The sequence below is a fragment of the Brachyistius frenatus genome, unplaced genomic scaffold (genome assembly GCF_029030835.1).
Source record: "Brachyistius frenatus isolate BFR_SWC_R1_liver_20210118 unplaced genomic scaffold, ASM2903083v1 Contig_77, whole genome shotgun sequence".
Lineage (NCBI taxonomy): Eukaryota > Metazoa > Chordata > Actinopteri > Embiotocidae > Brachyistius > Brachyistius frenatus.
This window is the reverse complement of record NW_027210676.1, coordinates 1,194,978-1,210,890: the sequence shown is the minus strand read 5'-3', so window position 1 is coordinate 1,210,890 and position 15,913 is coordinate 1,194,978. Positions and strand designations below refer to the sequence as shown.

At 38.7% G+C, this 15,913-nt stretch overlaps 2 protein-coding genes across 2 annotated transcripts; one reads left to right on the top strand and one right to left on the bottom strand.

Moving 5' to 3' along the window:
- The first annotated feature begins 3,002 nt into the window (after positions 1-3,002).
- Positions 3,003-8,072, top strand: LOC138626785 (retinol dehydrogenase 13-like). Its single transcript, XM_069708693.1, has 7 exons — positions 3,003-3,252; positions 4,333-4,473; positions 4,558-4,749; positions 4,883-5,044; positions 5,198-5,314; positions 5,473-5,677; positions 7,480-8,072. Exons 1-7 carry the CDS (start codon positions 3,168-3,170, stop codon positions 7,574-7,576), a joined length of 999 nt encoding a protein of 332 aa, XP_069564794.1. The 5' UTR covers positions 3,003-3,167; the 3' UTR covers positions 7,577-8,072.
- A 93-nt stretch (positions 8,073-8,165) lies between these two features.
- On the bottom strand, positions 8,166-11,622 carry ankrd34c (ankyrin repeat domain 34C). The gene is made up of 2 exons (XM_069708691.1): positions 11,292-11,622; positions 8,166-10,387 (listed from the first exon to the last, which is right to left on the bottom strand). The coding sequence occupies exon 2, from the start codon at positions 10,337-10,339 to the stop codon at positions 8,756-8,758; it is 1,584 nt and encodes a 527-aa protein (XP_069564792.1). The 5' UTR covers positions 10,340-10,387; positions 11,292-11,622; the 3' UTR covers positions 8,166-8,755.
- Positions 11,623-15,913: the final 4,291 nt, after the last annotated feature.

Genomic DNA, 15,913 nt, shown 5'->3' with positions numbered 1-15,913 from the left:
TGACTTCGACTATACACTGCTTTTTGACGTCAGAAGACAAAAAAGTTGGAACCCTGATTTAAAACAGCTTATTATAATATCCACTGTGTCAAATCTTCATCTTAAAAGTGAGTAAAGATGTCAAATTAATGTTGTGGAGTAGAGAGTACAATATCTTATCTGAAATGTAGTGGAGTGTAAGTATAAAGTAGCATCAAATGTAAATGCTGAAGTCAAGCAATTCAAAATTGTGCATAAGAACTTATTTACAGAAGGAAAATAGTTGCGTAAATATGCTTAGATGCTCTCCACTCCTATAATTTAGTGCTTAAAAAAGTATTACGGCTCTATTTTTAAAAATGATAATAATTTCTCACAATATGTGTACTCTGTGTACTCAACCACCTGCGCCTCTCCAGACCCTCAAGATCAATGAGGCCTTTGAAATGCATGCCATTAATTTGTGAAGCAAAATCAAAACTGACAGTGATGAGGCCTAAAGGTGTCAGTTGCACACATCTTGCATGGTTTTTCAAATTATAAACAAAATTTGTATTTCTACCTTTTGTTTGAGTTTTGATAGATTTGATTGACATGAAGTCCTGCAAGTGACTCTATGAATGTATTGCACTTGTAAAATTAAGTCGATGAGAACCCATTAAGATGAACACAAATATGATAATAACAAATTGATAATAGTAGCTTAATAAAGATGATATAGTAATAACTAAATAACACCGTACGTCCACATGTTAAAAATGTAACAATATGAATCATGATAATAAATCATAATGAGAAATTGTAACATGAAATGATTTAGAACACAATGAGAGTGTAAAATTGATGCAGTAACCTCACATTATCAAGCCCACACAGTCATACATACTTATTCGATCGCATAATCATGCTGTAATTTTTTTTAAATTATTAAACGTATAAAATATGTAAAATTTGGTAATGCAGAAACAAACAGAACCTTACAAATATAAATATATGAACATATAGTTTGCATTAACTTTTATATCAATATATGTACAACATCATTACATATGGAGATTACCATTCAAACAAATGAATATCTACTCACAGCACACTCAAAACACAAGTTCCTGGCTGACCAACAGATTTGCCTTTTACAGTGATTTGTCGGGAGAAAAAAATATCACGTTATTTCATCACAAAGAACAATGGTTTTATCTTGAGGTAGATAAAAACAGAGGAAATTTACAGCGATCCCCAAACTATCTGCAGGATGGGTACAGGATAGACGCATTCCAAAATGTCTCAGCAGAGGGCTCTCTAAATTTAGCAGGGGAAGGTTACCATACTGGGAGAGAGATTGGGAAGTGTGCAGCGCAGTCACATGACGGGCTTGGTGAGCCAGAAAAAGAGACAGCCAGGTCACCTCTGAAGCACTCTTACATGTGAGAAAAAGGAGGCTGCAGGGATACAAATACTAGAAAGACAGAGCAAAAATGCAGACTTGACACTGTGTCCTGAGCTGAGCGGCATGAAAAATAACAGTCCTCAATTTGTGTTTATAACATTATAAAGAAGGTCAATGAGGGTCGGCGGCTTTTGTCCCTGAAATACACAGTTTTGTCCTGCATATGTAATAACAGATTGTAACGAGGACTGCGGTTATTGCGGTCATGCGGTGGACAGTGGCTGTTACATAATCCTCCGACTTTCTTCAGCGACTTTTGAACTGTTGGTATGTAGACATGTCTACATGCTGGCCACCGCCTCAGACACTCGGAAACTCTCCACGGTGAGAACAGTCACTCTTAGATGTCACCTTGTAAACTTCAAGGTCAAATCTCTGAATATAGTCCCCGCCCTGAGTCATGAAGTTTATCCATTGTGGTTTAAAGTTCAGAGAAAGGCCTGACTTACTTACAGATCTGACAGTGAAACTTTTCTCTCACCAATAAACAAAGAACTAAGTGTTTCATTTCAAGAGTGAGTCTCTGAGCTGCAGCTCTGATCAGGCTTTAATTTAGATTTGAGGGTGTAGGCTGATGCTATTATTACTGTCATCTTGGTGCTGCTGGTGGGTTTCTTCTTTTGTCTGCTCATTCAAGAGCAGAGACACATCTTAATGTGCTCGTGGGAGTTTCGGATATCATTTGATTCTAAAGGACTTTGTATAACATTAAAAAAAAAAGTGTTCTGAACTGGTAATTGCTGATATAAAAAAAATAAAAAATAAAGTCTGGGGCCTGATGTGATGTATGTGCTCCATCTACTGGTGTCATTCAGGAGGCACTGAAGCAGCGTTGACGAGCCTGCAGTGACCTCTGCTGGACAATGTGTGAGAATTCTTTTCATTTCATTTTAGTGCAAAGCCTTTGAGGCGACGTGATGATTTGTGGTATATAATAACATTTTATAAAAATATATTCAGTCAAATAAAATGCATGCAAAATTCAAACTGTCACTTCAACTTTAACTTTATCATCAACAGAGAAATTTGTCTTGAAGCCAGAGGAAACACAAACGTGAACATACTATAAACCATATTGAAGTACATATAATAAGCAAAACATATTGAGCCACAGCAGAAGCTGACAATGCACAATAATGTGTCTATCCTGACAGAATAAATGAGGAGTACTTACAGTGGTTGAGTTGAAGATACTGTGTGCCTGGTACCTCTGTAAAAATTTAAAAAAAATAAAATAAATATATATATATATATATATATATATAGAAGCTGCTTACTGTAATCTCCAACGTAAATGTGCAATTCAGTGAACAGCAACATCAATTGACACCTTTTGCTTCTTTTTTTTGTTGTTGCTTTTATTCAGAATGCCCATTTTGATTTTAAGTTTACTTTTTTAATGTCTTTGATAAATTCAACTATTCCTTCAATGAAAAATAAAAAGTTGGCAAAAGTAAGTTCGTAAAAAATATGTGCTTTCAAAAGCTGCTGATTGATAAATTGCTTGCAAATATGTAGACGCTCATTAATACGAGGAACCAATGGGATTCTTCTGACGGTGACGGCAGGCGGTACTTCCGGGTGGAAGTTGTTATTTAGCTGCAATGTAATGCGGCTTTTACTGAGGACATTTGTTGATGTTAGTTTGTAGTGATTTGTGCATCCAAAGCGGGAGAGGACGTGGCTGAATAGAAATACACTGGAGACGCTGCAAACGGACTTTAACAGAGAACGCTTTATAATGGCAATGGCAATGCGGATCTTCTCGGCTGCAAGCTCGTTTGTTTCCCACTATCCTAAAACTATTGCAGTGGTCACAGTAACAGGTAATTCATGTACTGACCTGACACAGAGGCACTTTATTTAGAGAAGAGGGGGAAAGCAAGTGATTCTTATCGTCCGGTGTGTTTTCACTCTCTCACCTGCACTCTAAAAACTGATTATATGTGACTGTCTGTGATGTTTTATTATATGGACGGAGCTAATACATACACTGTGACAGTTTACAGGATTAAATGGGCGTGTATGCTAATTCAAATGTTAATAATTTTTAATATCAAAGTAACAATATGGTTAATGGGAATTTGTAAAAAAAAAAAAAAACAATTTTTTTAAATACAAAACCAGTACAAATTGTTTTTGTTCTTGTAACTGCAGACCTCAGGTGCAACTGAAATACTTACTATTGGGGCTGGATGCTATAGACAAAATCAAATATCACAATATTTTTTTTACCAAATAGCTCGATATTGATATTGCAAAAATATTGTGGGATAACTATTGGTGATTTCAGAGAATATTTACGTCATGAAATTTTGCAGAAATAATCATCAGTAATGTGGATATAATGACTAAATGGTTAAAGGCCAATAATACAACAGCTGGAACAGTCTGGTAAGTTTAGAAATAGACATCACTTTTCTGTAATGCAGACAACAATTATACAATCATTTAAGATTATGACACCCAAAATCTAAGATGACAACTAGTGTCGGATCACAATATGATCAAATTTCGATCAATTCTTTAAACTCTTTTTAAAAATGTTGTAAAACATATTTTTGCCAGACAGTCAAAAACCCAAAGATAGACCCGAAACAGACAAAGCTGCTCATTTCAATACACGGCGGTGATATATACGGCGGATCCAGCAAAGATTTCACTTTAAAAATGACTTAAATAATCTGGTCATTGATTTATTAATCAAGTAGTCATATAATTTCTAATTAATCTGATATGCTTAAAGCTTTTTTTGTGTTATATTAATTTGAAATCTTTGGGATTTGGAGGATGTGCAATAGTTTGGTACGAAACAATCTGCAGAAGCTGTGCACGGGTTTCTAAGTTCTGTGCGAGGTGGAGGGGAATCTGATTAGCAGACTGTCACCATGCGGACATTTTTACAGGACTTGGACTTTTTGGTGTGAAGAAATGGATGGCAGGTGGTGTTTGTCACAGCAAAGCCCGGTTGGATGGAAAGACCGTCTTGATCACTGGAGGCAACACTGGGATTGGCAAAGAAACAGCTGTTGACTTGGCTAGAAGAGGTTGGTGATTTACCTGGTTTTATATATTAGATTTTACGATCAAATTTTTGATCAAACTTTTACAATTTGTCTTCTGTGTTACAGGCGCGAGGGTAATTCTGGCCTGTAGAGACATGGGCCGAGCAAACAAAGCTGCAGAAGATGTGAGAAGGAGGAGCGGAAATGACAATGTGATTGTGAAGAAGTTGGACCTGGCGTCTCTACAGTCGGTACGCCAACTAGCCAAAGACATCCAGGCAAGTGAAGAGCGGCTGGATGTTCTCATCAATAATGCAGGTGAACGTATAAATCCCATCTGAATACTGATAGTGTGACATATCATATTACAGCAACTTTAAGGCAGAGTTTGGTGTTTACATAAACAGGTGGGAGGAGGTAAACAAATGTCCACTGGTATTCTTCCTTTCAGGTGTTATGAGCTGTCCAAAATGGCAGACTGAAGATGGCTTTGAAATGCAGTTTGGCGTGAACCACCTGGGCCACTTCCTTTTAACAAACTGTCTGTTGGATCTGCTGAAGAAGTCGGCACCGAGCCGCATTGTCAATGTCTCCAGTTTAGCGCATGAAAGAGGTACAGTTTTTCTCTCTCTCATTTCACTTCAAGAGATTTAAGATGTTTTATTTATGTTTTTTTTTTTTATCTCTCAGAAATATCTTCCTTTCAGTATCATTATATATTAAATAGCAAATCTGTGAATAAGTATGTACTGCTTTCACTCCACAGGTTATATCTATTTCAATGACATAAATCAGGACAAAGATTACCACCCTTGGAAAAGCTATAGTCAAAGTAAACTGGCGAATGTCCTCTTTACAAGAGAGTTGGCCAACAGGATGCAAGGTATCTTTTTTTTTTTTTTTTTTTTTTTTTTTATATCACACACTACATGTTACTGTATGCAGTATTTTTTTTTTTAAAAGTTTGTCTATTTTCAGATTAATGTTGTCGACTCTTAAATTGTGGGCTTTTTGATTGCATGATGTCTTGTTATTTTGCAGGTACCAGGGTAACAACATACAGCCTTCACCCAGGAGTAATCTGGACTGAGCTTGGCCGACACTTGTGGTCCACGATTCCCCTGTGGAAGAGAGTTGTTTCTACCCCATTTATGTTCCTCATCAAGACTCCAGCAGAAGGGGCTCAGACCTCCATCTACTGTGCTGTGGAGGAAAACCTGCAGAATAAGAGTGGCCTCTACTACAGGTCAGTCAACGTACATCAGTAGTCTAATTTGATTTAGGATGTGCACCAATATAACTATCCTCTCCCATTGCAGCCTATAATATTGCCACTAAGGGTATCTATAGATGTACTTTATCAATTCAGTGTCAGTGCTTTATTTTACCCCAGTTTCAAAATCTGTATACGTCACTGCATGGGACTATTTGGAGTCATTTTTATGTAAGGCAAGATGAGGGTAGAAAGTCAGTGTCATCACTGACTGATAACTGATTGTAGAACCAGGGAATTTTCTAACGACTGTCAAAGAAACAGCGTTTGATGTTGATCGGTCATGTTGTGTCCAGTCCACTTAATAAAGTCAGTTTCCGGTACGTTGCACTGATGTGCATTAACACATCCAGCTGACACAAAGCACCGTTAACATTCATTTGGGGTCTTATGCCTGGCCATCTGATGAATATTAGTTCAAAATTCACTCTCCTTTTAACTCTGTTTTTGCTCTCTACTGGCTCCTGAGAGACATATCTGCCTTTCTAGATGAATCCTCCACTGTGACCACCAGCTAGTTGCTAACTTTGTCTTTCAACCGTTGGATGCTGGGCATGTCATATACAGTGAATTTTTCAGAGCTTTTTTTTTTTTTTTTTTTTTTTTAGAAAATAGCTGCCTGCTTTAAACTATGCAGGTGAAAACAAAGTTTATGTGAGTAGAGATGTGGGCTGGCAAACCAAAGCAATTATCTAAAATAGATTCAAAGGCCCTGTGGAAGTGAGGGGGCATACAGAATTGGTTGATAAGTATCTGGTTTGCAATGACAAATGACCCTTTTTACATTATTGATGTATTATACTTGTGATTTGATTTAGAATTTAAAAAAAAAAAAGTGTATTAAGGCAACTCAAAATTAGATTTTGACACAAGAGCTCTTTTTAAGAAAGGAGCTCAGGATGAGGTCATAATGCATGACACATTTGAAAGGAATTATGTCAGTAGAGTTTGTGCTGTAGTATACAGTACCTATACCCAGACTTTAAACAAAATTATGGTTAATAAAATCCCCACAAACCAATTCTCTCAGTGAAACTGGGGCTTTTGGGGTAATCCTGACTTTGCATGAGAAGTATTTCCCTTTTTATTACTGCAGACATTGTGAACTCTGATCTTTCTGGCTGTTCAGCCATTTACTGAATGTTTGACATTTAAGTGTTTGCGCATGTGTTCATCCTGCTCTGCGTAAATTTAAAGAGGCTCAAATACTCTGCACCCATTTATTTTAATCTCCCCTATCAAACAAAACCCATAAGTTTCCCATGTTATCCACAAGAAACACATGTATGAGACATTTACCACATGTTGCAACATATGATAACATGGGGAAAATATGTGTAAAATTTTTCATAGGGGAATCTGGGCTTCATATGTTCCAAAATCACATGTTTTTCATTGGCATAATACATGTTACACAATACATGTGGTGTATGTGGTCACATGTAATCAATTGAGTGTTTTTTCTGTAAGGGTCTGCCGTCTTTAGATCTAAGAAACTAAAAATTCTTCATCATGGAATAAATGAATACAAAATATTCATTTATTCCTTTTGTGGTTAAAAAAAAAAAAAAAGATCTTGCCAGCAGTAATTGATATAAAATATCACAGAATCCTCTGAGTTACCATCATTATCTTGCAGTATCACTGTATTGTAAATTACCCTGTGATTGACTTTCTTATTCCACCTTTTTCTGAAGGATTAACTTGTTCCTGTGGCTGCACAGCAGGCACAGACCAAGTTGTGTGTTTAACACTACATTTTTCACTGATTACAGCGACTGTGCCCCTAAAACAGCAGCCCCTCAGGGTCTGGATGATGAAGCTGCCAAGAAGCTGTGGGATCTGAGTGCCTCTATGGTTGGTCTGACATAATCATCGGGGAATTGATGATGATGATGACGATTGTTGGTGACCTGGATGGTGGCCTGAGGAAGAACTGGTGCTCTTTCTAATGAGCATCTGTGTTGCTACCAGCAGCTGAGCTCCAGCTTAATGTGACAAACAAGTTAACTAGCGAAACACAAAAATAATTCACAAGTAATAGACATTTATTAGGAACGTACAACAAACTACTTGCAAAAATACTATGGAATAAATTAATTTTGTTCTCTTAAATAGAAGCAATGCTTCACAGGTAAGTTACATGGAAGCTGTGTGATCTTTAGTTTTGATTGCCATTAGCGTGAAATGACATTTTTGATTGACAAGTTTCACCACTGTCTGTGTTGACGAAGGGCTCAAATGTCATTCAGTGTTACTGGGATTTATCATATAAGAATTACATTTGCTTTGACAAGCTTTTGTAACACTGTTAATAGGGATATTTTCTGTTTTATTCCTTCTGGGCAATAAAGTGCTGTTATACATAGCCCATTGTTTTACCTGTTTCTTAAGGCATATCATGTTTCATTCACATCATGTTTATTCATCAAGAGTCTTCATTTAGTTCCACGTGAGACCAACAATATTCAAATATAACATATGTTGGTGACATCAACATGAATTAAAATAGTCTTAATACAATAAATGTATCTGCTTGTCCTTTTTTTTAGGTTTCTATATCTCAAAGGCACTTTGTACAAAATTGCTACAAACAGTCAAATTTCATCTTACTTGAAGCTACATCTCAGACAAGTGCATCACATTTTCCAGAGAAAGTCCATTAATGGTGCTAATTACATATGCACAAAGTGCACCCAAGTGGCCTGCTGGCTACAAATCAATCTTGTATGTTCCCTACACGTTACATGATCATGTAAGAGAGCTAGTTCAGAGGAAAAGTACCATGTCTTGGCATTTACATTCAAAACTGTTGTGAAGTCAAGAGATAATAAACTTTAAGGTTGGGTGAAACACAGGGAGGACATCTATTTATATTGCTCAGTGTCAATATATATATATATTTATTTTCTTAATCTATAAATTATACATTATTCAACATCTAGATGGCTGTGAGTCTACACAACTGAACCTATGGATGTACTTCCTGACAATTTATGGTGTTAACATTTTCTACTTCCACAATATTTGCTGCATAAACGCCAACACTAACTAATGAGCAACCTCTTCAAAATCAGAAAGCTGTTTCATCTGCTCCACTTGCATAGAGTGCCTTCTCACAAGCTTCTTCTTTGACTTGAGGCCACCTCTCTTTGGTGTGTTTGGTGCTACTGGAGCTATAGATCTAATACCTGTGGCCAGAGGGGAGGAGGGCTTGTTGCTAGCCCCAATATCAGGAATGGGAGGGTTTGGGTTGATGTTGAGAGGGGGCAGGTGGCCAGGCCTGGTGTGGGAGATGTGGTCCAGCAGCAGTGTGCCCGAGCCCCTCCTCTCCAGGAGGCCAGGTGCACGCCTGCGTGCTGTGCTGGGAGAGGATGTGCTGGCATTGCTGTCTAGAGATTCTCTGGAACCGGTCAGCATCGCAAGTGGAGAGGTGTTTAGTTTCCTACGCTCCACAGGGACTTTAGGAGAGTCTAACATGGCAGAGTCTGAATAGAGCTGTGAGTCTGAGTCATAGTGATCATTCCCCAAGCGTCTCCTGTGAATTGTGTCTCTCAGACTGGCTGGTCCACCGCAGCTGCTCTCCTGCTCTGTGGGCACAGTGCTGCGCCGTGCCAGCGGCTGGTGCTGGCTTAGAGATCTTTCATATGACTGTTTAGATGTTAGAGGAACTGATAATGAGGTTGTCATTTTGCAGGGCTGCTCACTTACTGGTGGGAATAAGCTATCCTTCCCATCCACACTGTTCTGTCGAGATAAAGATGACCTCTTACTCAGACAGAGTCCGTTTACCCCTGCGACCACATCCTCATCAGAGCTAGCTTTCTTACTCTCCTCATGGGCGGCAGCTGCAGCCAGGACAGAGGGAGCAATCAGCCCCCAAGGCTCTGACTGCAGCCGCTTCAGCTGAGGCAAGCGTGCACGTTTGGGGTTTGCTGGCCGGCGTGTTGGAGACGTCGGCCCGTTGGCAAGCTTTGCAGCTGCACTAGAAGTTTTTAGCTTCGTCTGGAAACTGAAGACTGTGTTTGATTGCTCTTGCTCAGGTGTGGGAGATGCAGTAACGTTAATATCAGAGGGAGAGGTGCAGTACGCCGAGGAAGACCTCTCGATCAGCTCTGGAGATGGGGGGACATTTAGATACTGTTTGGTAGTTTTAGTGCCAGATCGGGACTTGTCTGTGGTGATTATGATTACCTCCTTGCCTTTAGCTTTGCACGCATCCAGGAGTAATTTTAGTGTCTCTTTATCATCTGCGTTGATAGCGTAGACCAGTGCTGAGGCCCCACTCCTGTCCTCCAGACTGGGATCAGCACCGTTGCTCAGCAGGTGATCCACCACTTCATGTCCGGCCTTGTGGATGCAGGCGTGCATCAGAGCTGTCCGACCTGCTTTGTCCTGTATGTTGGGGTCTGCCTGGTTGTCCAGCAAATACTTCACGAGCTTTGACTTGCTTACACTCTGCTGGTCAGTGTGTGTGGACATGCAGGCCACCATGAGTGGCGTCTCTCCGCGTTCATTGCTCTCGTTGATGTATGCACCTCCTTCCAATAGGAGCCTGGTGAGTCTCAAGCGTTTGAGCCATACTGCTTTCAGGAGGGAGTTTCCATCTGTCCGCAGCTCCAGAATATCTGCCATTTCCCAGCCAATCACAGATCTTCTCTATTCAATTTACAGCTCACAGCCCTTTGAACAAATTGTGGAATTAGTTCAGCTTACACTGCAAAATCTTTCAATTAAGACTCATTTTGTTTATTTGCCTAATGTTTTTCTACATTATAACTGCCAGCAGGTGGCAGTCTGTTACAACATGCATAATATAAATATAACTTACCAATACAGATCTCGGATAATGGTAGTTAATTATTTATTTAATAATTTAGATGGAAGCGATACATACCAAACATTGCTTCCCTAAACTGCTCATGCACATGCCCTAAAATCATGTCCCTGTAGAAGACAGCATTACAACACCTGTTAGAGTCACACTGTTGAAGAATGATCAGACGGTGTTATTTGGATATCAAAATCAAAGTTGATATCTTCATCTCTGTAGAAACAGCAGCTTGCGAGTCTTTCCCGTTTATATTTATGGAACAACAAAAGCCTCTACCGTCCACTACAGGAGCGCAAAACGCCAGCCAGGTTCATCTATCTTTTTATGGGAAAAGAAAAAACGTGTCTACGCAGTATGTTATATCTACATTTAAAAAAAAAAAAAAGCGACACAAACATCTGTTTAAACTGGAGATATTAAATGACGGCACACTGTGAGCTGCAAGAGTCGCTGTCCATGGTTCTCATTCTAAATAACTTGGCGAAAGAGACGCGCTCCAATACAAATTGTTATGTTGATCGTCAAATTCTCCGTTAAATTCTGCATTTGACATTTTTATTTTCAAGGTAAATATGATTTGTTAACACTAGCTGTAAGTCTGATGCTGTGTATAATATAAGGTTAATCTATTTTACCTGACTCCTCTACCAGTGACGCCAGATAGCGACATAAAGTTGCATTAATTAGCCTTTTTCTATAATTTTATATTTAAACACTTTCACAGAAGAATTGAGTGTCTGCTTATTGGCTTACCTGGTCACAGAAGAGATTTTCCATGTTCAAAGTACCCGGTGCTTTGTTAGAAAACGGAAGATATTGGGGAAAAGTAATGATTTAAAAGAAAGTTTGTTGCAGTTCTTCGCAATATCCCTATTTTTCGGCCGTGACCATTCCCATCGACGCGTCCTTTAGGTTACAGAGTGCCGTGCCTCTCTGGCACCATAGCACATAAGCTGTGTGGCTTTTGTTATGGAGGCACACTACATCAGTCCAATGGGGAGTATTCCTTTCACTGCGCACTCAAGGATCACAACCTGGAGATGCTGAGGGTTATAAATAACTTACTTTCTTGCTTGTTGAATGAAACGTGTATTCTCTTGACGTCAGAGTCGACTAAAATAAATTGTGTCTGATGTTAAACCTCTGTCCTGATCTTTAGAGCTGCAGGACAGAAACAAAACAAGTGCTACTTCCTAAAGACATGCAAATGCCCTGCGTGTGTGTATATATATATTTTTTTAATTATTTCAAAAGAGCAATTTGGAAATGAAAGGCTCTATTTGTCCAATGATGAAAATGAGGGAATTGCAATTTTGTAGTGGCTACTGGTTATGCTCTTTAAAAATAAATAACAACAAAGAGGGAATTCATGCCTGCGATAATGCTATAAATGATACTGAATCTTTTTGCAGTGTGGATCATTATGTTAGACTAAAGGCAGGGTCTCTATTTGCTATAAAGGGCACATTGAAGACAATTCAGCTGTTAAATGTGACAAAGGAATCTGTTTTGGATCACCATCATACTGCCTCTTATACAGGAAATGCCAAGATAGAGCATTCACAAGCTGTTATTTTTTTTTTAAAACCAGAAATCATATTTTAGAATAGGTGATAATTTAATAAATAAGATCAATTAATAATTTGAGTTTAAGGCCACAATATGCAAATCTCCATCAATTTTTTTTCTGCTCATCAAATTAAGAGATAGAGCAAAAATATTTTGCAGCTACATATGTATTTACAGTACAATTAAAGAGACCAAAACTTGTAGCAGCCATCACAGCTATACAGCCTAATAGGGACATTTCTATTTTTAGGTTGCTATGAGACAGCACAGAAGCAGTTTCTAATGAGAACCGTGATGTTCTCAGCCCTGCAAGAAACAGGTAAATCAGACACATTCCACCAAGGACTGCAAGGCTTTTCTGGCATTTACGCAAATATTATTATTATTTTTTATTATTATTATTTTTCTTCTCTTTTTATGAGTAAGCCACCATCAATCATTAGTTCTTTGACCCCTGCTCTTTTCCTCTGAGACTGGGACTAATCACTTTATTACCCATCCGAACATTTGACGTCTCAGGACTCCAGTTGTCAATGCTGGCAGTGATTTCTCACCTGTGATTGCCTTCTCAGTCCCCGGGGACAGGTTGTTTACGAGGCACATGGAGAAGGTGGTCTTATAAAACAACACATTTTGTAGTCCCCCAAGTCAAAAGAGGGGGCTCCTCCCATTTAAAGGGTATTATGATAGAAATGCCAACACAAAAATCTGGTCAAATGTCTTTATTTGGTCACCATAAATGAATATAAACTTGTATGAACTATTGTTTAATATCTAGAAGAGTCAAACTTAGCGGTTCATATTTCAAAATCTGGACATCTCAAAGCGTTTGGTCGCAAAAAACCCAAAGTGCAACTGTTACGTAAATGGTATATCATGTCAAACCTTTATTATGGACATGAGAATGGACAAAGAATCAGACCAAGGCCAAAGCTCACTAGTTTAGACACATTAATTCGTACTGGAAGCCACAAGGACGTCAATGGTCTTCATACAGTGTGATCTTTGGCCCATCGATGCTGTCGTCAGGGGTATATTAAAGGGGAAAATAAATAATTAAAGTGGAGAGAAAAAGAGCTGTCACCCATGGGAGAACTTTCCATTTTCAGATATCTTACATCGCAGCTGCTGCTTTTCCTCCCCTCCGTTCTAAATATAACCTTTTCTTCAGTCTTCATTGTGAGACTTTTACTCATCAGACCACAGCAGGTCTGACACTATTTATACATCTGGAAAAATCATCAAGTTTTCAAATTTAGAGTCTGATCACAATATTTCCTGAAGCAACAGAAAACATGACATCTAATCCCAACTCATGTCAGGGTTTTGAGAAAAATTTAAATGGATTTGAGTGAAATAAAAATGAAAAAGGGCTCAAAGCTAACATATCCTGGAATTGATTATTCTGGAACCAAATATGTCTATTTTTAAAATCCTATGTTGATTAAATGTCTGGCTTTACTGACAGGACTCTAGGAATTCAATAGTGATGTGTAGCAAAGATGAAATACACTGTGTATTTTTAGACTTTTTAGACTTTAAATCATTCTACTTGCATGTGTTTGACTCTCAAGTCGTATTTGCTTAAGCTATAGAGAGATGTTTCTTTCTCAGGATAACAGGAAATACATGTATCACATAAGCATTATGATGGATTATATATACTTTTGGTTAGCCTAACAAGCTTATGTTACAAAATGCAATTTATTCAAAATCCTGAAAGTGCCATATATGACAGCTCATTACACAACAGTAATCTAAATAATCTGAGAAATGTGTCTGCTTTTTGGTGAAGCTGACAGAAATTGTGGGATCAGAACAGCTTCATAACCAATGAGCTCTGTAAAGTGATATGTGTATTTGAATCTTCAGGCACTCGGACAAGATGTTGGTAGAAGAAATGTTCTGGTTTCAGTTTGTAGTTAAAGTAGTTTTGACAAATCATGTTTGAGCAGGTTTTGTCTGCATGCAGATAAACAGTGTTGAGCTCAATAGAAGCAGAACGCATTGGCTGAAATGAAATCTTGGGGCCCCCCTTTTGACTATTGTCCAATGACAATTTAACTTTTTATTGGGTTTGTTGTCGGGTTTTGAAGCTGTTATCTGAGCGCAAACTGTCTACTGAACAATCCAGTCGCAGGCATCAAAACCAGAATTAACACAGAACTTAAACCGCCAGCTAACTTAGCATAAAAAGTGTAAACAAGGGGAACAGCTTGTCTGGATCTGTCCAAAGATAATAAAATGTAAATAAAATGCACCAACTAGAACCTCTAGTTTTTTTTTTTAATCCGCACAAAAAATCTCACTGTAAAAATGGCAAATTACTGTTTTATGGGGGATACACGGTTGGGAACCTGGTTGCTGGGAAACTGCTCAGAGCCAAGAAATAGTCTGACACATAACACCCCCAAAAATCGTTGATTTGTTTTTGTTTTTGTTTCCAGTCTTTGTGCAAAGCTAAGTAAGCCGGCTGCTGTCGGTAGCTTCACACCAACACGAGAGCGGTGCCGAACTCTCAGCAAGAAAATGAATGACAGAGGATAAAGTTTTTTATGATGCGCACTGGGTAAAATTGGAAAATTGTGTATATAGGAATTTGAATTGAGCCCAGGCACATCTCCACTGTGCTTGTAGAGCTGATCTTCTGTCATCAGAGGGATTTTGAATACAGAAATTTCTATATAAATTTGTTTTATAAAAAAGTTAAACCCATTAGAAAGATCGTTTAATACTCTGCTTTCCTTCCTGACAACAAGTTGATTTTTCCAGTGCACGTAAAGCCTGTTGCTGTGCTGCTGTTGTGTTTCTTCCTTTGTGGTGGTTGTCTCTTTAAAGACTGAGTTTGACATTCTCATGGCATTTGGTGTCTCTGCGATTGTATCAAGCGAATGTGTGGGCTGCGACAGCAATAAACTGGCACGAACCCTGCTGCAGCCTTGCACCGGACTGCTCCTTGCCTTCCCTCCTACCTCGGCAGATTTAGGAAAATGCCTCCAGTGCAGCTTAAGAACCTGCCACCCCTCACATATGCTGCAAGGAATTTTATTTTTCTCCCTCATCTACTCATGATTATAGCCCGTGAAGTATGACACATTCTCAGACACTTTGATCTTTTCATATTGAAAAAGTGCTACTTTCTCATACTTGAAATCTTGAAATGGTTCCACTCCTCCTCTGCCTCCTTCTCCTTCATCACTCCTTCTGTTCTTTCACATCTCGCAGTGCAAACCAACACCTGCCCTTCTGGCGAGCAGTAATTGAGATGAACATTATTCAGGAGCATTATACAGGCAACAATTTTGCTGGGTGATCATTGTGTATGTCGGCTGTATCCTAGGAGATTGGTGCATATCTAATAAGGAGCTTGTTACTCATTTTGCAGAGTGGGCACTTTGATGTCCGCCGTGTTTAATTTTCTGTTTTAGCTCAACATCCTCCTAATGAAGCAGAGTGCTTGAAGCTTCAGAAATGGTTGCTTATCAACTCTACACCCAACTTATTAGGGGTTGTTGTGAAGCCTTTAATTGGACACTGGAATAGGAGGCACCTTAATGGCCTGTCAGTAATCAAGTGGTCAAGATATATCCACAGATGATGGTATTGTTAACACCATTAAGTATTTTAATGTCAATATCCAAACTGAGCACTCATGAACTCTTCATTTCTCCTCATGTGGTCATGTTTCCTCCTGCCCTCTGAATCAACAAGTGGTTGTCGTTTCAGGCAGCATTTTAGATTCTATACAGCCACCTCTCCATCTATAGAAGTAATTAGAGGCAAAATTGATGTTTTGGAAGGATCTG

Coding starts and splice junctions, on each gene's coding strand:
- ankrd34c (XM_069708691.1), bottom strand. CDS start 10,339: ATGGCAGATATTCTGGAGCTGCGGACAGATGGAAACTCCCTCCTGAAA.
- LOC138626785 (XM_069708693.1), top strand. CDS start 3,168: ATGGCAATGGCAATGCGGATCTTCTCGGCTGCAAGCTCGTTTGTTTCC. Junction 5,045..5,197: donor CAGTTTAGCGCATGAAAGAG/GTACAGTTTTTC, acceptor TTCACTCCACAG/GTTATATCTATTTCAATGAC. Junction 5,678..7,479: donor AAGAGTGGCCTCTACTACAG/GTCAGTCAACGT, acceptor CACTGATTACAG/CGACTGTGCCCCTAAAACAG.